Genomic DNA, 23,700 nt, shown 5'->3' with positions numbered 1-23,700 from the left:
TGAGGTTTATTAATCATTGATATTGATTATGATTTTATTTGGGAACTCTTTCAAATTGTGTATTTTAAAATTTTAATTTTAATTTTAAAATAATTTTTTAATTATTTTGATATGCTGATATGAAGAATAATTTTTAAAAAATAAAAAAAATATTATTTTAATATATATCTGAATGAAAAACACCTTAAAAAATAATTATTATTAAACTCTTAAATACTCTATTTATCATGGTTAGAGTTTAATTATAAATGATAAATATTTAGATCATTTAATAAATTTTTTTTACCGCAAGTCTAACGCTTTCCAAAAATTACATATTAATATTCGTAATATTACTCAAACGATATAGACCTTCTTTTCAATTTTCAGTCCACATGTTAGTATTCTGCTTTCCATTTTTTTAATTTGGTTTCTTTATCGTTTTGTGCTTGGACTCACTAATCTGTAAATTAAGCCATAAATCGAAGACTTTTAAAACCTACAGCTATAAAATCAGCCTTACCTAACCTCGTGAAGACGTTGGTGTTTTAACTTTGAAAACATGAGGCAAAAAAATTAAAAATATAGAAATAAATGAGTACTACAGGATATGTTTTGAAAGATTTTATGATGTTCAAGTTGTCATTATCAATATTTTAATTATTAATTAAGTAATTTGGTCTCATTGAGTCTTGTATCAATTTTCTTGATAAAAAATAAAGCAAAGACGTGCTTTGAAAATTGCAACGTTGAATGTTCCACGGATGATTTAATTGAGAGGAAACAATTCTCCTTTGTAGATGAAAAAGACTTATGATTATTTTTTTTTTTTTTTGGATTTAAGAAAACCCCATTCTCTGGAAAGCGTACTTTGTGGGTTCAAATAAATAAGTAAAATCTCGGTTATCCCAGGCTCTTACAAGAAGTGCACGCCCTAACTCGAACTCAAGAAGACTTGTGACTATGTTCACGCATAATTTTTATTGGTATATTTAGGAAGAATTTTACTGTCAAGTTACACATTATAATATATTTTTTAATTTTTAATTTTTTTTTGTAATTTTATCGGTATATATATGGCTGCAGAATGTTTTTGTCAGTTTTTATCCAGGGATGTAGTGATTAATAATTTTATCACTTTGTTAAGTGATAATGGATAAAATTAGAATATAACTTTTTTCCATTACCAATTAACGAAGTGATTATGTTTGCAACGTAGGCATAATGACACAGTTTTTTTTTTCAATCTCTTCATTTCAGTTTTAGATTGTCACAATTAAATGGCTGTCAACCTTTTAGTTACAAAATGGGAATAATTTCTTTTTTCCCCCTTAAATACCTTTACTAATACAAGAGAGGTTAATCATGTTAGTTTTTATGTTTTTAAAAATATTTTTAAAAAATTAAATTTTTTATTTTAAATTAATTATTTTAAAATTTTTAAATATTTTAGACAAGAGAGAAATAAGATGAAATATGGACAAACTACTTATCTAATGCAATAGTTTTTACTGTTTTTGTGGATGCTTATGTTAGGCATCTGCAAGGAGTCCAAGAGGAGCTCGAATGTCTCCATGTTAATTTTCTTTGCTCGTGAAACATGGTCCCACATTAGAGCATCACAGTCAACTGGGTCCCATGTTTGTCCACCAGTTTTTTTTTTTTCATTGAGTTTTTTTTCACAAATTTTGCAGGCTACAGGCCTACTTCAAAGCTAAGACCTTTATAAGAGAAGAAGAGGAGGGAGACCCACCCCATCTCTCTCTCTATTTGTCATGTTCTTTAATGGTGTGGTTGGTGGATTCTGTATGTATCCTCTCCTCTAGAAATGTTGTAATATAGTTATAAAATAAAAAAAGGAAAAAGAAACTGTCTTTTAAAAACACCCTCTTGTAACTTGTTTCTGATTGATTACTCATTTCTCATCTATCTGTAAAAGGGTTATTGAAACAATATACACCATGTTTTTTAATAAAGAAGTCGTCTTTTTCTCTCATTTCTCCCTCTCTTGAGTCCTTCCTTGAGTCAAGAAGACAGAAAGAAACTACCGTACGGCGAAATACTTATCATAACGAAGGAAGAAAGAGAGAGTAAAAATAAGTTTTTGAAAGTTTCGGAGAATGAATGGTCCTTCACATCTGGAACCACCCGATTACTCTGAGTTTGTTGAGGTTGATCCAACTGGAAGATATGGCAGAGTACATCTCTCTCTCTCTCTCTCTGCGCGTGTGTTTCTACTGTGAAATGAATTGTGAGTTTGATTTTGGGATTTCCTTTTGTTTTTTTGCAGTACAATGAAATCCTTGGCCGAGGAGCTTCAAAGACAGTGTATGAATCTAAGTTTTTGTTTCTCATTAATTTCATGGAATCCCATTTAGTTTTTTTTTCCCCCCACATGTTTGGTTCTTTTGTTTTTTTTGCTTGAATTTGATGGATGCTCATGCAATATTTTTGCAAAAGTTGGAGTCTTTTCGGCTCTTTCTACAAATTTTTGGTAACGGTTAGTTTCTTGATTGGGGCAGTTATAGAGCATTTGATGAGTACGAAGGGATTGAAGTTGCTTGGAACCAGGTCAAGCTATATGATTTCTTACAAAGTCCTGAAGATCTTGAAAGACTCTACTGTGAGATTCATCTCCTTAAGACATTGAAGCATAAGAACATAATGAAGTTCTACACTTCTTGGGTTGATACTGCAAATAGGAACATCAACTTTGTGACGGAAATGTTCACTTCTGGGACTTTGAGACAGTAAGAATTTGTCAAAACATACTGATTTCATGACCCATTCTTTGCTTTTCTGTTGATTATGCCTTGTGGGTCTTTTGTATTGTTCATCATCGTATAAGTTGGTCTCTTTACTTTTTTCCGTCTTCGATAGGTATAGACTAAAGCACAGGAGAGTAAACATTCGAGCTGTGAAGCATTGGTGTAGGCAGATCTTGAGAGGGCTTCTTTATCTCCATAGCCATGACCCTCCTGTGATCCACAGAGATCTAAAGTGTGATAATATTTTTGTGAATGGGAACCAAGGAGAGGTGAAGATTGGAGATCTTGGCCTTGCGGCAATTCTTCGAAAATCTCATGCTGCTCATTGTGTTGGTAGGTTTAATCGACAAATCTCATGAATTCTCTTTATTTGGTCGCTATAACCAGAGCATTAGAATCAGTTGAGACTTGTAACAGAAGATTCTAGGATCTCTGTGATTTATATTGATAATAATTACACTTTGGTTTATTCTTCTTTTCTGCGGGGCTCTCCTTTCTTCAGGGACACCTGAGTTTATGGCTCCAGAAGTGTATGAAGAGGCATACAACGAATTGGTTGATATTTATTCGTTTGGTATGTGCATCTTGGAGATGGTCACTTTTGAATATCCCTACAGTGAATGCACTCATCCTGTTCAAATCTACAAGAAAGTTATCTCTGTAAGACCTCCTTCTGCCTTCCTCCCCCCTCAAAACATGATGTGTTCACTTACATGCTTTATTACTTCAGGGGAAAAAACCAGATGCTTTGTACAAAGTAAAGGATCCAGAAGTACGACAGTTTGTTGAGAAATGTTTGGCCACTGTGTCACTTAGGCTATCTGCAAGGGAGTTGTTGAATGACCCTTTTCTCCAAATTGATGGTTGTGAATCCGATTTGAGACTGTTGGACCAGAGGATTGAGGTTGATGGCTTAGGACCCCTAATAAGGCCACCTTATCTTGAGCATCATGACAATAATAATTCCTACAGTAGTGGATACTTAAATGGTTATGACTATGAGGCTCAGAATGAATGGGAATATCATTCAGTCGAGGTCGAACTGAGTGGAATTGAACTTTTCGAGTATCATGATGAACATCCTGCAAATGTTGACACAAGTATAAAAGGAAAGAGGGGTGATGATGGTGGCATCTTCTTAAGACTCCGAATTGCAGATAAAGAAGGTTAGTGAGTTGTTTTCTTTCCTTGTGTTTATCTTTTCTGTACAGGTAAATGTCCATATTAGCAATCACTTTAATTATATCTCTTTGCAGGTCGTATACGAAACATATATTTCCCTTTTGACATTGAAAATGATACAGCATTGAGCGTGGCAACTGAAATGGTTGCTGAGCTTGATATCACCGATCAAGATGTGACTAAAATAGCAGATATGATCGATGGGGAGATTGCTTCCTTGGTACCTGAATGGAGGCCAGGGCCAGGCATAGAGGAGACACCCTGCTTTGCAAATCAAACTTTCTGTCACAATTGTGCTTCCACCCGCACCTCTAATGGTTCTTTCATGGATTTTTTGTCAAATAATCCATGTTGTAGCCATGGATGTGCTTCAATGCATGGAAGGTTTGGAGAGATCATTTTTGAAGTGGATGAATCTGAGCATCATCTAACAGAAGGGGCGCCAAACACACTCAACCAACAGGACTACTTGCACTATCAGGAAATTTGGGGTCAACAAGAAAGCCGGCAACTTACTCCAATGGGCTCGGGAAAAAGTCAGTCAGATGAAGAGTATGAAAATTTTGATCAGTCAATCCCAGAAAAGGATACAAAAGATACCAAGATGGAAAATGGAATTCCTGGAGGAAAGTCATTTCGGCACGTCACCGGTTCCGGTTCTCTTAGCAGACTGACTTCATTGTACAATGACCTTGCGGACAGTAATGAGAATGAAATCCAGCAAGACTTGAGATGGCTTAAAGCGAAACACCAAATGGAATTGAGGAAACTTAGAGATGAACGATTAGGACTTGCAGTGAAACCTTCAACTTCTAAGAACGGGGAAGAGAAAACAAGTGATGTGGTTTCTTCAACTTCAATGTTGAATTCATTTCAAGGAGGCAGCAATGGAGATCTCTTGAAATCCCTTGCTAAGCAGATTAGTCATAGTTTGCATACTCATGTCAGCGCCCTTTCGGATGCTCGAAGGCCCTGGAATCACAAAGCAATGAATCAATCCCCAAGAGCGAAAGATATGGTCAACGCCAAGAATCTCTGCACCGGGCCATTGCTCCCACACTCGCTCCACAGGACAACATCCTTACCAGTTGATGCTGTCGATGTATAATATTTTGAGACATCCATTCTTTTATATTCTTATACACATTATAGAAGCACTATTGTGAATAAATCCACCCTTTTTTGCCCTAGCAATATTAATGACCATCCACACAGTGCGTTGCCTGCCTCTAGACTGTCTTCATCACACAAAACAAAGACAAACAAATCATATGAAGAGTTGAGATGTAAAATCCTGAGGCTTGTAAAATTAATCAAAGTGTGATGAGTTATCGAGAGACCATTTACATTATCCATTTGGCCTGGATAGTGCCAGCTACCAAACAATGTGATGGAGTTCATGATTGCATGATGAAAAATGTAATTACGTAGGGTTTAAAGGGTGTTGAAGTGCAGAGATGACATCCATTGGAGCATTTACACTTGAACTACCAAAAAGGGTGAGCATTATTTGCTATCATGAGGAGAGGATACGATCAATGAAGTTTGTAGGGCCAACCGATTGTGTAAGATCCTACATGATTGAATTGGCGTCCTTTTTGCGTCTTCAATTCATACTAAATTTACCAAGAACAGGACATCTTCTCAAAACTGTTTTGCATTGGAGTTAAATCTGTATTTGAAGACGTTTCAGAGATGTATTTAGCATACAAATATATTACATTGATTTTCTTAGTGCTTTAGAACAATTTTGATGTATTAATACACACACATATATATAAAATTAGAGGTTTTCTACACCAAGGCTTGTAGCGGTCCTGGAAAGGGTTTTCTTTCCTCTACATTTGGATTCAAGCTTTAGTGTGTATGTTTTTTTATCTCTGCAGTGTTTTATTTGTCTATTAAGTTAGCATAATGTTTAATAAATTCAAAGATTAATTATGGTATGCAGATCCAAACATCCCGAATTATAAAAAATAAAAAATTAGAGGTTTTCCGAAGAGCCCTGTATGGGCAGCTACCGGCAGAGCCCACAGTTTAGGGCAATCATAGAGAGATTTTTTAAAAGAGAAGATGGCCCACTAAAGCATTATAGAATATAGGTAGCTCATTTCATCCATGCTGATGAAGATACAGCAGGGGTCTCCCACATGAGCAATATCATTCAATTAATAATATATGGTCACCTATGGCCTTAGCCTATGCTGACTTTGAGGCTGGCTTTTACTACTAAATAAAATAAATAATCAAATCATCCTTGCAGAAAAAAGGATGTACAAATATTGTACTCTTTGAGTACTGCTATGCTCTGCAAGAACTCATGCTTGTATTTCTCACAGAGAAAAATAGAATAATATACTCAAGAGAATTATATATTATATATACTGAAACCAAATAAAGAGAATTCTAGAGTTGTTGAATAAAAATAATGCTCGAAAATATCCTTAAAGGTTCTATAGACTCGGTGTGAATGCTTATTTTTATATTACAACTCGTTTTTTAAATTATTTTTTTTTATCTATAATAAGTATAAAATTAGTTTTTTTAATTATTTTTGAATGGTTTTAATATGCTGATGTTAAAAATAAAAATATATAAAAAAATATTATAATATATTTTTTAAAAATATTATATACAGATACCACGATATCAAACAAAGGTTTAGTTTAAGTTGTTTAATGTCTTTAAGTTTACATATTAAAAGTATAGTATTTATGTTGAATAAGATATAATCATTAAATAATTAATAATCTTAATTTTAACACCTTTTCCATTCTTTTCATTATTCTACTTTTGTTTTTAACATAATATTGTTTATTAAATTAAAAAAAAGTTCACTAAATTCTTAATTCATTCAAAAATTGACTAATACCTAATTAAATTTGACTAGAATATTTGTGAAGCTACGTCTTCTTTTCTTTATTCTTTCTTTGAATTGTAAGCAACCAATAAAATAATCAAATATATATATATATAAAACAAAAATATAATAAAATAAAACCAACATGAAGCTAGCTAAACACAGAAGATTCACAACAAGCATGCCATGCCAAATTACGCATGCTTCACGATGATTAAAGGGGTGATTGTCTTTGTAAAAGTTTAGAGATTTATTAGGTGAGTCACAAGGATAGGCATTGCCATTAAGGCTATTAATGAATCACGGCATGTATATATGTGATAGAAAGCAATTGAATGAATATCGACTGGTGGCTCAATAGCTTGGAAAAAAAAAAAAAAACACTCAATGATTGAGAAGCTTTTTCACCCGTTGGTTAATTTTCTCATATATATCAATGATGTGATGATGACGAAGATAACGATGATTAAGGATGTTATTAACGATGATTAAGGGTAACTATGCTAATTTGAGAAATATTTTCTTGCTGTGAGAACACTGGAAAAACTCTGTGAAGTATTCTTTCGTCATAATTTTGTGATAACAGTCATTCCCCACAGCAGGATATATATATAGGACAAATGGAAACATGTGAATCCTATAGAAAGTTGCTTCCTTTATTAAAGAAAGATAGTGGCGATTCATACACCTACTGGATAAGTATATTCCTCAACAGGAAGCAACTTTATCATGAGGGATGGTTTGACAGATTCATCGCCAATCACCACTCCCATGTCAAATTCAAAAATGGAAGAAAGCTTGAAAAAGCAGATATTCCACTCAGAAAAGCTATCTATATATATGATATCTTGGTCTTTCTGGAAAGTAGGCACACACGCCCATTGTTGTAGATTGGACAACGAGGATTGGTGGTAGAGTGGGAGCTGGGAGATATTTCTGCTGTACTGTGGACATGATCTCGCACTTACAAAAGATGTGGATGCTGCGGCGAAGACGCAAAAGACAAAAGCATCTACATGCTAAACTCACAGTTCAACGATTCAATGACCTACCACTTGAAATATCCACCAAAAACAATCAGAGGATTCCACATATTACAGTTCTGTGGCAACATAGGAGTTTCAGAACTCAGTTTCCATTGCAACCTGGTTGAAATGCGTGAGTGACACGTTTTGACGTTGGAGTTGATGATTGAACATTTCACCCATCAGATTAACGGCAGAATTCGACGAATTGATGGGGTGCCTTTAAATCCTGACGTTTTCTTGACCACAAACGCTGTGAATCAGTCGGTGGATGATAACTGGATCAAGCAGGTTTGATTGTATTTAGATTTACGATCGAGTAGAGGACAAACTTGATCAGACAAGAGTGGAATTTCTAGCAAGGCTCATGCACCAAAGGAGCTTGCCTAGAATAAAGAAAAAGCTCTAAGCTCCACTCAGTCTTGCCTTGGTCAACTGAATTCAAGGTATTGATCAGTTAAAAAGCATAACACTTTTCGTTGACTATTCTAGAAATCCAGACCAAAAACACCCCAGTGAATGTAATTCCCAATAGAAAAGGAAAATGGGATGAGATATTCAACTAGAAACCTTAATTACCACGAATGTCCGTGTTCCTACCATGACATCATAAAGCAAAAACCAAGCCATTTGAACTCCTTTATTGCAGGTAGTTCCCATCATGCATGACAGTGGTGAATGTCAGGCCAAAGTCCACGCCTGGTGATGACGACAACACTTGTGGAGTTTAATTAGATCAACTCCTCATTATCATCAAATAGGTAGAACCCCTCGTGAAGAACTCTGATACTCCACGGAAATTAGGGTTTTAGCTAGAAAAGTAGAAGATATTAAAATTTGGCTGCAAAATGCTATGGCCTAGAGTAGGACCACCTAAAAGAAATACTATGAATGGAAACTAATCGAAACACATTGTGTGTATCCTCCATAACCAAAAACTTTAAATCTGCTTGAACTTTCACCCTGATGGAAAACGATGCAAGGTATTGTGGAGGGAAGGTCAATGTATAAAACCCACGTACAGAAAGAACCCTGTACACTATCAAGAACCTTACTAGAGAGATCAAGTTAGCCATGATCTACAAAAGAAAGAAGCTCAAATTAGCTATCTTTAGTGAATAATATAAATTATATCTTGGAACCTCACCTAACCGCTTAAGTTATTGGGTTGAGATGGTTCCTTGACATGGTATCAGAACCTTATGACCAAGCAGTCACGAATTCGAATCTCATCATCCTTATTTATTTGATAAAAATCAAGCATAAAGTAATGTGGGTCTGTGCAAGTTTAAAGCCCAAAAAACTTTCACTTGAGGGTGTGTGTTTGAGAATATTATAAATTATATCTTGGGACCTCGCCTAACAGCTTAAGTTATTGAATTGAGATGATTCTTTGACACTATCTATTCACCTAACAACTTAAGCTCTTGAGTTGGGATGGTTCCTTGACACTATTTATTTCCTCATAATCTATCCTCTGGCCTTGATCATGCTGTGCAATGGCCATCCCTATCCACCTCTGGCCTTGATCATGCTGTGCAATGGCCATCCCTATCCATTTCCTCATAATCTATCCGTCTAACCCTTCAAGAGTTCAGGAAGGGTAAATCTATCAGCATCTAACAGGAACGATTCAAACTATCCACAGCCTTCTATCGTATTTTATACCTAGTCAACTTGATTAGGTGTAATATAGAAAGATGGAGCCTGCTCGTTACTATAATGAGGGATTAATACAGTGAAATCACAGCAGAATATATTCTAAAGATTACTTGAAGCTTCGGGGACTCCTGAAATGGAGATGCCTTGATTTATTGGTTACATGAGACTATTAAAATAGAAACAAGCACTGACATAGCAGCCTGGCAAAGCAGAACAAAAATTAATTAAAAAATGCCAAAGAGGAAAGGTAACTGTTTAGAACTGGCAATTGCTAAGTATAAATGAGATGCATTATTGCTATCTGCTGCCATCCTCGATTGACCGTAAAGTTTGAGAAGCATTTTTCAGCTATTCACATTGTCCAGTCAAGGATCACAAGGGACATCAATATTTCTATTAGAGCTGCATTCCGAACCTCCATAGACTTTTAGACTCTTGTTTTTTGGACCTGTTAGAATTTATCATACTTGCTGTACTGCTGATGAAAGAATTCTGTTCTGTTTCAGTAGATACACAATCTATATCTTGATAATCTTGGAAATTCAGTACAGGAACATCTGCTCAATACCAGGCAAGTACACTCTGTATACCGTGGGCTTGTTCTATATAAATTTACACCTAATTTGCAAAGTAATTCCACATCTCCAACGCAAAACACAAGTCTCTGATATAAATTCTTACAGAGGCCTCAAAAGTGGGTAATCTTCAAGCAGTTCCCTCTCTGACAGCATGTCATTTTCATTCTTAGGTGTCCACAACACCTCAACTGCCTGCATGACAAACTGCACTGCCTGAAGTGGAAGAATGGCACGCAAAATTTACAATACCACAGTGCAAAAAGTCTTCCAATCCAGAACTTAAATATGAGATCTAAAATATTGAAACTTTAGAGAAGTGATCTTACCACTATGTACTCATTGCCAAATCCATTGTATCTCTTGCTTGTCGTGCTTTGCCTTTTTATGCTGTTCATATTGACAAGTGTGTCTTCATCAAATTTCCCATGGAAAGTTGGTTGAAACGTTTTTCACCATCCTCCATGCTTCGCTTCACATCCACCTGATAAGAAAGCAGAGTGCATCTGCATCTATCCATCAGTCCTGATATATACATATCAATCAGGTTTGAAATGTAAAAGCGGGAAGAAGACAGCCTAAACAAAAATTACACAAAAAAACATCCTAAATCCAACAGAACATGCAAAGATATATGAAAAACCAGATAAAGTTCTAGGAAATGGTTGTATACTTGCAGATGAATAACCAAAGCAAAGCTAGTGAGGTCTCTGTAACCGAAACAAAAGTATGTAAAACTAACGTATATGTTAACAGATTTACATGATGAGATGATAAAGCATGTTCTCAAGGGTAACAACAGAGTTTCATTGACGTTCACGAAATTTGTATTGAGATAGATATGCTCAAAGGGAAATGAAACATATTCAAAAAATAATAAAGCAATATCTTCTAGTCTTGAGTGCATGTGTACTTCTTCTGCCGAAAGCATATAAACAATGCCTCAAGGCTTGGCCACGAAACCAATTCCGTGTCTTCTAGAATCAAGAAAAGAGATTAAACCACAATTTTGTAATACAGTAATCTCTAACATTTTTCTTTCATTAATCAAAGAATGCAATTCATCTTCAACATCATGTCATATACTAAACAATCCTAGGCGTTCTAACCCCTTCTTCAAAAACTAGGTGACTGTCGGATAGCTACAGACTTCAGGAAAAAAAATGAACGCCTTCACCACGAATGGTGCCTAAAATTATATTTTGGTCCCTATAATTTAAATGTTTTCATAATTCGTCCATTTTCTTTTAGCTTTTTCATTTTGATTCTAAACTTTATTTTTATGTTTCAATCATAGATGATTAGTCGTTGAAAAAATTTAGGGTATAGAAATCTTTTCGTGGCTCAATTCTAACCACTATTAACTTTGATTTGGATGTTTATCTATTTATTTCAAAGAGAAGAGTTCAGTGGAAATAGTAAAAGGTTTTAACAAAATTTTATATTTAAAATTGTTCAAGTGTTAAGAATTGAATTCTAAATAAAATTTAATCTCTAAAAATGATATAAAAATAAATTAGATGTCATCTCCTCTGATCTATTATGTTAAAGAGAAGAAATTAATTTTAAAACTAACTTCCCTAAAAACATTATCTTAATTACCATCTCCCTTTTTTTTTTATATATAGAATTTTGAAGGATTAAAATGAAGATAACAAGGGTAATATAAGAAATAATAAATTCGATTATATATCTTTCAAATATGTAAATTTAACTTATTTATCAATTGGATTCAAATTGAACACGAAATTGAATTCAATTAAAGAATTGGTTCCAAACAAATTTATTTAATTTAGCTTTTGAATAGGTTTAATGATATCTCATATTTTTTTTATTTAAAGGTTTATTTTTATTTTTATTATTTTATAATACCATATTTATTCATCTTTAAAATAATATTAAATTTGACTGTGTTATATTAAATTTGACTGTGTTAAATTATATTTTTAATGTTAAAATTTGTCATTTACAGAAGGACAAATGAATTAAAAAATAGTTAGAGTTTGGTTACTGTAATGTGGACAAGAATGTAAAAATAAATATGTTGATGAGATAATTTTGGAGTGAATTTCCAAACTTCCAAAATAGAAGGTAAAAGGAGGACATGTCTCCTAAAACAATATTTATTATTATTTTTTAAAAATATCTTTGTAAAAAATTCTTAACTTTAAAATTATCAAACTAAAGACATATAAGGATAAAAATTATTATTATTATAGTTTTAAAACTCAACTTAGAGGTAAATTCAAGACAAGACTCAGTCCACGATCTAGTTGACCCAAGTCAGTATAAGAATAAAAACAATTATTATTATAGTTTTAAAACTCAACTCGGGGATGACCTAGAACAATGACCGGGTCACGAGTCGAGTTAATCATTGACCCGAGTCAATATGTGGATAAAATAGTTATTATCATAATTTTAAGAACTGACTCGAGGGTTGACTTGGAGCAAGGCCCGAGTCAGGAAGATCAACCCAAGTCAACGTAAGAACACAAATGATTATTATCATAGTTTTAAAACTTGACTCGGGGGTCAACTTTGAACAAGATCCAAGTCATGGGTCGAGAGAGTCAAATTAGGTTAACATTGGTTAATGTATGAATAAAAATAGTTATTATCATAGTTTTAAAATCCAACTCAAAAGTCAACCTAGGACAAGGCTCAGATAATGAGTTGATAGAGTTAACTCTAGTTAACCTAATTAAAAAAAAAATTCAAAACAATCGTGTTTTATCTTGAGTTGACCCCAGTTTTTTATCAAGTTAGGTAGGGTTAATCCTTCTTTTATTTTATTTTTCTTAAACTTAGATCGGTCCAAGCCTCAGATCAACTGAATTCCAAGTTAATTCGCTAGGTTTATCCGGATTTTATAATCAAGGATTATAATATTATTAATTTTAGTACTTAATATAAACTAAAATAAAAAAATTAATATTTAATTATTTTTTAATAAGTTTTTCAGTAAAACATTTAAGGGTAAAATAATTTTTTATATATATTTTATTATTTATTATTATCTATAATAACTAAATAGGATATAGAGATACTCAATTTATTTATATATATAATTTTGTCTCTGACACACATAATATCTATCTCCTATATCTTCGTTTCTTTTATTTCAAAATAATAACGAAACTCTATTTAAAATCATTCTTTAAAGGTGGCGTCTGATAAACTTTCGCAAGTGCTTAGTAGTGTTTCGTGGGTGCCATTCTGGGCCAAGTTCTTTAAAGTATTCTCTACTCAATGGGCCTATATTTTCAAAAGCCTTCAAAAGAAATCGATTTAGCCCAAAAACTTTAAATGGCCTATAAAGCCCAATGCATTTCTTTAGGGCACGATTCAATCACTAAATCCAAAAAAATAACCCTATAAACACCACAATATAAAAGCCAGGGTTTTGCCACTCCATCGTTATCTCCTTGAGCTGCAGCAGCTATTCACCAGTCTCTAGCTCTCCGCCTCCAAAATCCAAAAACAAAATCCAGGGGTTTGATTGAAATCATGGCAGACAAAGCAGTTACCATTCGTACCAGGAAATTCATGACAAATCGTCTCCTTTCAAGGAAGCAATTTGTAAGCTTTGAGCCTCGCATTCTCTCTTTGTTCTTCATTTTCTAGGTGCCCAAACGAGGGTTTAGTAAATAAATTTTTTTTAGCTATTGATTTTGTTCTACTGGGTCCTTTAGATCTCGAACTGTAATGAAGAAAGTTTGGAATTTTTAAGATGGTTGTTTATGAATGTTTGTTCCTGGAAGTGTTAGTGTTATTGTTTGTTGTATTTGGAATAAATTGTTGGTACTTGAATGGATCGCGGCTCTTAAATGGACATACAGAATATTGTTTGTGGGATTTTAATAGTTAATGTGAATAGTCTTGGTTTTGTTTTGCTTCAACAGAAATAAAGCGTGTTTTAGATTGGGGAAGTTCAGTTTCTTTTTAATTTACGATAGTGATTAATGTATGTTTATGAATTCAGAGTTGGACAAAATAATAGGGGCCAGTGATGTGACCAATATTTGCTACTCTTGATGGGTTTCAAGGAATCCATTTGATGTTAGTTTCCACCAAGATCTCTGAGCTCATGAATCCTTTTGGTTTCAAATTATTTTCTTGGGTGTTTTTATTGGCTGGTAAAATGAGATGTTGTAACGTGTTTACCGGCCCTGGCAGTAGTGGTTATTTTAGAACAATTATGCTTTGGTGTCAAATGGACCCTACTAGAGCTTTACCTGCTAATATCTGTGTTTGCATAGGTTATAGTTCAGTGAAAATGTGTATTCCATTGTATTTGTTTTCTTTTTTAAGGTCTTCAAGTTTTTTTGGTTTTAATTCTTCTCTTTTGATTAACGCAGATCATTGATGTTCTTCATCCTGGTAGAGCCAATGTTTCTAAGGTATATCCTCAGTCTCATGTTGCTTTTTTTTGTGCTTTATTTTTCTGAGCATTATCTGTTTCATCCATGGTTTTTGAAAACATATTTGTGTATTATATGAGGATTTGGAACGATTTTCCATTATTGTCATAATGGGGCTGTATTGGACAATTAACTGTGAGATAGTTCTGATGTAGGAATAACATAACTTACACCTTGAGTTTTTAAAGGTTATTTGCATTGACCATTTTTTTTTATAAAAGTTGACTTTTGAGTGACTGATGCACCTGGTTTTGTTGTTGATCTTGCACTTGTTCTGTTATGAAGGCAGAGCTGAAGGAGAAGCTGGCAAATTTGTATGAGGTGAAGGACCCCAATACAATCTTTGTATTCAAATTTAGGACCCATTTTGGTGGTGGGAAATCCACTGGATTTGGGTTGATTTATGATACAGTTGACAATGCAAAGAAGTACGAGCCCAAGTACAGGCTCATAAGGGTATGTCTTAAATGCACATTCTCCTTTATCTCAACTTCCATACTTGTTTTGATATTATTTTCTTGTGGATTTCTTGGGTTTATGCAAGTTATGTATTAATTAAGTATATGGAGCTAAAATTAAAATCATAGTTTGGAACATGACACTTGTAGAATGAATTGACCTGGTTATTCAATTTGGAGTATGTAGTTGATGTTGTTGAAAGATAATTATTAGTGGAGTGCTCCTTTGCAAGTTTCTATTAGTTATAGATGTGATTCTTATCTGTAGCCAAATATTAATGTTCTGCTAGTGTTTTTTTCATATTCTGTTGGGTTGATTAAGCATGCCATTCCATCAATGTTTGTCGGAATCATGTTGTTGTTCAGTTGCGAAAGCTCTCCATCACATGCATTTTTGCTTAATCTATGTCTTGTATTGGCAGAATGGGCTTGCCACAAAGATAGAGAAGTCGAGGAAGCAATTGAAGGAGAGAAAGAACAGGGCAAAGAAAGTCCGTGGAGTCAAGAAGGTGAGCTCCTGGTTTTATTTATGATTTGCCTCTTGATGTTTGTTATTTCCTTTTTCATTACTTTATGTTACAAGAGTAATAACTAACCTTAATATTTTCTGATGCAGACTAAGGCCGGAGATGCTGCAAAGAAGAAATGAGTTATAGGTGATTTTGTGGTAGTTTTTATGTGGCCCTTATGCACCAGGGGAGATTTCTTCAATAGTCTTGTGCTCTTTCATTTAGAAATGGAATATTTCATCTTTGTGTGGATGGTTGGGTTATCTTATGTTTAGCTAAATTATCTGATTTTGAGCACTCATCTGTGGACAAGTTCTGGAACCATCGAGCCATTATATATTTCTAGTTATTTTCATTTTGGTTATTTTCGTAATGATACTCAATGCTATACCTGGAATTAGATCCCATGAAGAAACTTTTTAAGTAAGGTTTCAAAATGCAACATGGAACAATAAGGGTGTGTTTTGGATTTTGATAGTGGATGTGGCAAATGATTTTTATTTAGAAATGTATTAAAATAATATATATATTTTTAATTTTTTTTATATTAATATATTAAAATGATATGAAATATAAAAAAAATTACCAACAATTTTTTTTTAAAAAAATTTAAGGTAACGCCTGTGTTCCCCCAAACAGCTCTAAAATTAAAATTAAAGTTACAATGTGATTGCCAAATAGCGGTATATTTTCATTCAATTAGTGGTGAATATTTTGTGTTTCCTGTCAGCGAATCCTTTTCCATCATATTCTTTTGATGATATTCAGAAGATTGAGATTAGATGCTGAATATGAGACGAGGGATGTTTGAGAAGATGTGTATTCCTTGTCCTTCCTATTTGTTCGACAGCACACAACAGATGATCTTTCGTGCATGTGGGTCAATAATTTGTTTGGCAATAATGCGGTGTAAATTATATTTTTAAGTTTTTTTATATTAATTTTTTTATATATATATTTCGAATTGTTTTAATATATTGATCTTAAAAATAATTTTTTTAAAAAAATAAAAATATAATTTTAATATATTTCAACATAAAAAATTATTTAAAAAACAATAATAACAACATTTATAAACATCCCCACCCCCAAGCAAGTTTTTTATTTATTTTAGTGCCCAAGCAATAAATGCAGAGGAGTCTTTCTCTTGTCATTCTTCTTAAGGTGGGACATAATCCAATCCAGTGAGCCAGAGTGAATAAGAGGACGAATCGTCCGCCGATCGAGGAAAGAGTGAGGAATTTGGTTTCAGTTTCTAGGAGGTAGGCCACACAATTCTACATAATTTCTAGCTTCTTGTCATGTCCTTGTAAGACCCTCTTAAAGCACGATTTGCACGCATATAGCTTGTTCAGAAGGAGGAAGTATTTTTGATGGGATTTGATTCTGGGAACTCCATGTGAAACATTCAAGTTCGGTCGATTGAAGATCAATATGCTTTTCGCATCGCTTTCGGTGTGATTGTGTTCTTGACTAAAGCTATTTAAGATTTTCAGACTCACTCCAGATTCTTTGCTGGCCACTTCAGTTGCCGAAAAAAGGACGTGCATGGATTGGCCAATGGAGAGTTTTTTAGTTAAAAAACTAGACGGACCACTTGGTAGCTTGAAGCAAGCAAACAACCGCTCTTTCTTAACTTGAAGCAACCAAACTGAGCCACCCGAAGACTATAGAGCCATTTAACAGGACAGCAATTCAAGTCATCGTCATCCAGAAGCCTTTAAATAGATTTATTTTAGTAAAAATAACGTTAATTTGGACAGTCAGACAATGACTTTGTGGTAGCTGCCGTGGAAACCACAAACAATGTGAGCTTCAAGCCATGATTCTGTCAAAATCAACAGAGGGTTCCCTCCTCCAAGGAGCACTCTACACTATATCACTATATGGATTCTGTGTTAATGGCAGCCTCCACCCTTTATTGATGAACAGTAAAGGCATTATGCCAAACTATGAAGGTTAAGTGGTTGGCATCCGAAAAGAGAAGTCGTGTGCCACTGCACCAGACCATCAAACATTTATTTATTTATTTTCAGGCAAGGAAGGTGGTAATTGTTGGATAATGAAATCCTTACCATTACTAGCTCATGAAGACTCTGAAAGTCTTGCTGTTCGATTAACTTATGTTTTATACATTGTAGCGTGTCCAGACTATTTGATCTTAGCTCGTTCATTGAATGTATACAAATCACTCCATTCATACGTATAAGGTAAATTATCGATTCAAAGTAATCAGAAATTAAATTATTATCACTATAAATCCGATGTTATACACGTCTCCAATCTATACAAGTCAAGCAAATTCATTGGCACCTACTTCTTTTAATTAATCTCACAAATGGGAAATATGACAGAAACAAAAATAAAAATCTGTACATAATTTCCCCCTTAATTTTGACAAAAAGAAAAGGAATGAATAATAGTGTTTTTGTAAAGTTTCCAATTTCTTTATTATTATTATTAGTACTGGTTTACTTGCTCGTGTTAGGCAATAAAAAAAATAAATCTAAAAATAATATCCGGGTGGTTGAGATTTTTTTGGTATTGTTATTAAACTCAACACAATAAATTAACTTTAAAAACTCTTGTATTGTCTCCTTGCCAAGCTTAAGATTTAAATTAAATCGTGTGAGAGTTACCTCGATGTGACTCAGCCAACCTAATTAATGGATTCGAAGACAAATTGATTTGACTTTAAAAAGTTTTAAGATGATTTTTTTTTAATATAGTGGTGATGATATATTTGATCAACTTAGGCTTCGTGGCTTAACTTGCAAAAGTTGCAATCTAAATCATAGACTCTACTGGATTTAACAATTTTATTCTTTTAAACTATTTTTTACTTAATGAATCATGAGCTTCATTGCAGTTATCAGGGTTTTTATTTGAGACTGCGATAACTTCATACAAAACAAATCAAAACAAATTTAAAATACCAATTTAAAATTAAAAAATTGTTAAATGATAAAAAAAAAAGTGAAAATGATTTAATTGATAGAGAAAAAAGTGGAAGATGGATTTTATTTAAAGGGAACTATTTAGAATTATTATTAAACTTGACCTTGTAAGTCAACCTTGAAACCTTTCAACTTGACTTTTTATTTAGCCCGAATTTATAATTAGCCCGTATGTGAGTTGAGTCTAGATGACTTGGTAAGCCCAAATGCAACCCGAAGATTGACTAATGCGTGGTTTGACTTTTTTAAAAAAATATTCAAAATGATATTTTTTTTTAAAAAAATATTATTACGATAACATATTGGATCAATCTAAATTTTACAATGTAACTCGCAAAACTCATGACCCAAGTCAAACATGAGTTGAGTTGTTAGAGGGTGAAATTGAAAAAAATATATATTCAATTAAAAAAAAAAAATGAGCCAAGTCAACATGGATCAACATGTCAAATCCACGACTTGAATAATGAGATCGTAATAACCCCCTAGTAAGCAAATTAGGAAAAAAAATGCGAAACCCAATTAAAAATTATTCAATTAAAAAGGACTTAAAAAATAAATAGAGTCAATTCAGGTCAACCTATCAAATCTGCGACCTGGCTCTCGGAATAACCCATAGAAAGAAAATTAAAAAACAATTACTAAGCTGAGTTTCTAATCAACCTAATTTTGAATGATGAAATTCAAAAAATCAATTAGAGTTAACTTGAATCAATCTACCAAACCTGTGACTTGAGTCTCGAAATAATTCATAGAAAGAAAATTAGAAAAAAATAATAAGTCGAGTTTCTAATCAATCTAATTTTGAATAATGAAATATAAAAAATCAATTAGAAAAAGAAACACAAAATAATGAACCTTGTCAACTCAAGTTAACTTTTAAATTCATGACTTGGTTCATAAGATCAAGATAAATTCATGTAAAACGAGCTAAAAAAAATTATGAAACCTTATTTCCAACAGATATAATGTTAAGGGTTGAAATCAAGAAAAGAAAAGAAAAAAAACTTAAATCCATAAGACTTGTATGTAACCCAACATGAAAAAAAAAAAAAAATCATAAAACATAATTTTTAAAATGATCTAATATTGATAATAAAATTGAAAAAAAAAATAATTTTTTTTTGAGTTATTGAAAGGTAAATTTTAAAAAAACTAAATAAAAATAATAATATTCTAGTAAATAGTATTTTGTGAATGTGAATAAAGTGGTTTAACTGTACTCTATAGTGTTTTGTTAATTAATTAATAATAATAATAATAATAATAATAATAATAATAAATTGTGGCTGCATTTTAATAAATAAAAAAAAAACCAAGAAAAGAAAAAAAAAAGTGAATTGGGTTCGAAGTACTTAGAATCAAAGATTCCCATTTGTCTCTCTCTCAATTTCACGTGTACTTTTCCTTTTCCCTCTCTCTCTCTCTCTCTCTCTCTCTCTCTCTCTCTCTCTCTCTCTCTTCCCCTTCCTGTTTGGAACTGAGACTATAAATATAGTGAATTGGTGGACTAGTTTATATCATCCTCTTGCACTCCTCTTTCCTTCTCTTTATCTACTCTTTTCCACACCATTCCTTACTAACCCCATTTTCTTTTTTTACTTTCTTTCATCATGGAGGATGATAATGGTAATCAACTTTTCTTTTGTCGTTTCTTGAATTATAATGAAGGGTTTTTGTTTTGAAGGTGTTTTTTTGCATCGATGTTTTTTGTCATGGTTTAAGCTGGCTCATGTTGTGCTTACATGCTTTATGTTTTCAAAGTTTTGTTGTTTTCTTGTAATGGGATTCTGAGTTTGGTTAGTTTTCTTGTATTTTCTTTTGGTTCTATGTTTATGTTTGGTAATTTGGTATATTTGGAATTAAAGCTTGAACTTTTTTTGGCTGCCATGAATTTAGATTTTTGTTTTGTTTAATTCATTTGCTTGTTTTCCTTTCTTTTTTTAATTAGGAAACGAAGAGTTAAAGTTCTTCCCTTTAAAATTTTGGCTGTGTAATGTTGGAATTTTAATCTTTAATATATTGAAAATATATCTGGATGTCTTAAAATGGCAGACTTTCCAAGAATTTCAGCTATATGTCCTGTTTTGGACATTTACAGAGCGAGCTTTCTTTTTCTGTGTTTCTACAGATTGATTTGTAGAATTTGAGGCTTAATATATAGACGTATAATGACAGCAACAATAGTCCTTTCGGTCTGTCTTTGAGAAACATTTTCATGTCTTGTGATGTTTAAACTATCAAAGATAATGGATGGGTTCATTTCTGAGAAAGCAGTACCTGATTGTAAATCTAAGAATTATACCATTTATTCAAACTTTAGAGCTGGTCTTAATCTTTACCATGACTGTCTCAAAAAATCGGCTAAGTGAATGCTAGTATGATTGAATGCTTTAGATCACTGGTTTCGACAATTTGGTTAAAACACATGTTTTTGGATTCTACAAGTTAGTTAAAGTCATCATGTATATAAGAAATCTTAGATAATTATATGTCATTTTCTTCAATTATAGATCAGTGGTAACATTTTTGTTCTGTTTTACCCTCTTGCTTTTCAATAGTGATGGAAGCTGAAGACCAAACTATTTCTATGGCATCTTCTTTTGCTGGTTATCAAGAAGGTAAATGTCAATTGCGTATCTTGCTCCATTTTTTTTCTCTAACATGTGTGGACATTTTAACGATAAATTAGCATCGCCAGCAGTTGGTTGATCAAATTAAATGTACTTTCATGAGGAACATATGTCAATTTATGCATTTCCATTCTTAATATCCCAATCAATATGATCGTTTTCATTATTGTGAACACTGAGAAAATTTGTCTCTGTCCTTGTTTGCGTTAATGCATCGTGGCTCCCCACTTCTCTCTTTGTCTTTTTCCCTTGCTGTTTTCCCTGTTAAGGACGACTTTTGGGTTTCAAGACCATCATGTATCTGTCTCTTGATAGTTATTGATTATGAAAGTTTGTGTTGACTAATCAACCAGCTGTTCAGGATAGAGACCATAAATTTTTAAGTAGAGCAGTTGAAGAAGCTTATAAAGGCGTCGAGTGTGGTGACGGAGGTCCATTCGGTGCTGTCGTTGTTCGAAACGATGAAGTAGTCATGAGCTGTCACAACATGGTTTTGCAAAACACCGATCCCACTGCGCACGCCGAAGTTACTGCCATTAGAGAGGTTAAGAGTTGAAATTATCATATTCCCTTGATTTTATCTGCAGTCGTGTCGTGTCGTGTCGTGTGTGTTCATGTGCAAATTGCAGACTTATTTTGGTAAATTCCTGCTATACAATGCATGAATAAATTTATCTTGCAGGCATGTAAGAAGCTGAACCGAATTGAGCTCTCGGATTGCGAAATATACGCGTCCTGCGAGCCTTGTCCGATGTGCTTCGGTGCCATCCATCTCTCAAGACTCAAGGTCGAGAAGCTCAAATTCTCATTTCCACGTGATGTTTAATGCTTCAAGTTTTCCAAGATTCTAACACGTTTGTGTTTTTGCATTATCTGCAACAGAGGTTGGTTTACGGAGCAGAAGCTGAAGCAGCTATTGCAATTGGGTTTGATGATTTCATTGCTGATGCATTAAGAGGTACTGGGTTCTATCAGAAGGCTCACTTGGAGATCAAGAAAGCCGACGGTAGTGGCGCTGTTATCGCAGAACAAGTATTCGAAAAGACCAAGTCGAAATTTACCATGTATTGATTTTCACGTAAAGCTTGCTTACTGTGTATTTATCTATTGTATGCTCTCCTTATGATATATTCCAATATATAGTTGGTTGATTGTCAAAACCATCAAAATAAACTGATATGTCCTTAAATTAGTTTAAGGATCCACACATCCATTCCTATAATTTTGTTGATCATCAAAGTAAAATAAATATTATTTTACATCAAGCAAATAAATTTGATGTCCCTTAAAATTATGGGAAATCGATAACACTATGAGTACATTAATTAGAAAAAATTCTCTAATTAATTTCTTACTATCAAGCGAATATAATATTAAAAGCAATTTTTATTCATTCGACATTAGTCGAGGAATACAATTTATGCATTTATTCTAAGCAAACATTCAAAAACTTGACAATTTAACTTAATTTATTATTCCCTAATAAATCAAGATGAGAGTTATAACAATCAAATTAATTCTTCGTACTCTAGTCCCTAACAACAATTACTGATTGAAAGAAACTAGAAAGCATATATGTCACCTCAAAACAATTCAATAAGCTTGAATTACAATCAATAACATAATTCTAAACAAGAAAAAATAAATATTTGAATATGAAAGAATTAAAATGATAAAATTACTTCTCACAACTTGTTAATAGAGATGGTGTGTATCCCTCTTGAACTGAATTCAGGAGTTTATTTTATAGTTGCTGGAAAATTGACAAAAGTAGAGAGAAAGGAATGTTTTTCTGAACCTTGTTTCAGCTATGTTATGCTCTATTTATCCTCTCTCTTGGCTGCCAAATTTCTTCAAGAATATTAGGCTAATTAGAAGTCTTCATAATACTCAGTTCATTACTTTTTATCTAGTCCTTAAGGTTAGATAAATATCTCAGAATTTGTGTTGAAAACTGACTCTGCTAATATCATAATTCTACTGTAATTCCAACTCTGCTGCAACTTAGACTTTGTTTTTAACTTGGTTTCCTAAAATATTTGACAATCCCAACTGTATTATTTCATTTATGACATGTTATGGGCTTGATATAAACCTTTCTTGGGTCCTAATACCCACCATTTTTATGTCAGACTCTCAGCCGTAGTGAGATGCTCAGCACCGTTAGTTTTCTAATCAGATCAGGAGACTCATCTTGTCTTTTACATTGCGTCCGGAGTTTGGCCTTCAAAAAGATTTTATCTGATTTGGAGTACTTCATGAAAGTTTTATTCTTGAATGTTTAGATGAATTTGAACTTTTAAATCGCCTGATTTTAATATTTGAAATTTAAGATATTCTCGTTTGAATTGTGAAAGAAGAGAATTTTGCAGCGAGTAGAATTTTGGCTCGAGTTTGCAGGTCTGATTAGAGATCCAAATGAGATCATATTTTTATACATAATGTCTTCCTAGAAAGCTTGACATGTGTTTTTTCAACTTAGATCAAGCCTACATTCTGATTCAAAAACTCTAGTGAAAAACCTGTCACAAAAAGCTAAGTTCAAAACATAAAATGCAGAATTTCTTATATTTAGTAATTAATTCAGCATGCCAAACTTATAAAAATAACTTTTGATAAACTCAAATAAGCTCAAAATTCATTAAAAAAACATGGTATAAAAGGAGTA

At 33.1% G+C, this 23,700-nt stretch overlaps 3 protein-coding genes and 1 non-coding gene across 5 annotated transcripts; all 4 read left to right on the top strand.

The window, feature by feature from the left end:
- Window positions 1-1,724: 1,724 nt before the first annotated feature.
- Window positions 1,725-5,100, top strand: LOC118053293 (probable serine/threonine-protein kinase WNK9). Its single transcript, XM_035064518.2, has 7 exons — window positions 1,725-2,177; window positions 2,270-2,307; window positions 2,502-2,729; window positions 2,860-3,080; window positions 3,250-3,407; window positions 3,478-3,913; window positions 4,004-5,100. The coding sequence occupies exons 1-7, from the start codon at window positions 2,100-2,102 to the stop codon at window positions 5,035-5,037; spliced, it is 2,193 nt and encodes a 730-aa protein (XP_034920409.1). The 5' UTR covers window positions 1,725-2,099; the 3' UTR covers window positions 5,038-5,100.
- An 8,361-nt stretch (window positions 5,101-13,461) lies between these two features.
- Window positions 13,462-15,797, top strand: LOC118053294 (small ribosomal subunit protein eS24z). The gene is made up of 5 exons (XM_035064519.2): window positions 13,462-13,633; window positions 14,413-14,454; window positions 14,761-14,931; window positions 15,356-15,442; window positions 15,550-15,797. Exons 1-5 carry the CDS (start codon window positions 13,562-13,564, stop codon window positions 15,580-15,582), a joined length of 405 nt encoding a protein of 134 aa, XP_034920410.1. The 5' UTR covers window positions 13,462-13,561; the 3' UTR covers window positions 15,583-15,797.
- On the top strand, window positions 14,056-14,141 carry LOC118053323 (small nucleolar RNA SNORD24). The gene has a single exon (XR_004688343.1). It is a non-coding gene; the product is annotated as a small nucleolar RNA SNORD24 (small nucleolar RNA).
- A 4,054-nt stretch (window positions 15,798-19,851) lies between the features above and the next one.
- Window positions 19,852-22,192, top strand: LOC118053295 (guanosine deaminase). Of its 2 annotated transcripts, none has more exons than XM_035064520.2 (5): window positions 19,852-20,028; window positions 20,961-21,020; window positions 21,386-21,576; window positions 21,715-21,819; window positions 21,915-22,192. In XM_035064520.2, the coding sequence occupies exons 1-5, from the start codon at window positions 20,013-20,015 to the stop codon at window positions 22,101-22,103; spliced, it is 561 nt and encodes a 186-aa protein (XP_034920411.1). In that variant the 5' UTR covers window positions 19,852-20,012; the 3' UTR covers window positions 22,104-22,192. The 2 variants fall into 2 exon arrangements, with proteins under 2 accessions (XP_034920411.1, XP_034920412.1); XM_035064521.2 differs by having other exon boundaries at window positions 19,853-20,028; window positions 21,394-21,576.
- The last annotated feature ends 1,508 nt before the right edge of the window (window positions 22,193-23,700 follow it).

This window comes from Populus alba, chromosome 13 (genome assembly GCF_005239225.2).
Source record: "Populus alba chromosome 13, ASM523922v2, whole genome shotgun sequence".
NCBI lineage: Eukaryota > Viridiplantae > Streptophyta > Magnoliopsida > Malpighiales > Salicaceae > Populus > Populus alba.
Note: the sequence above shows the minus strand (reverse complement) of the source record. Positions and strands in the feature narration are given on the sequence as shown.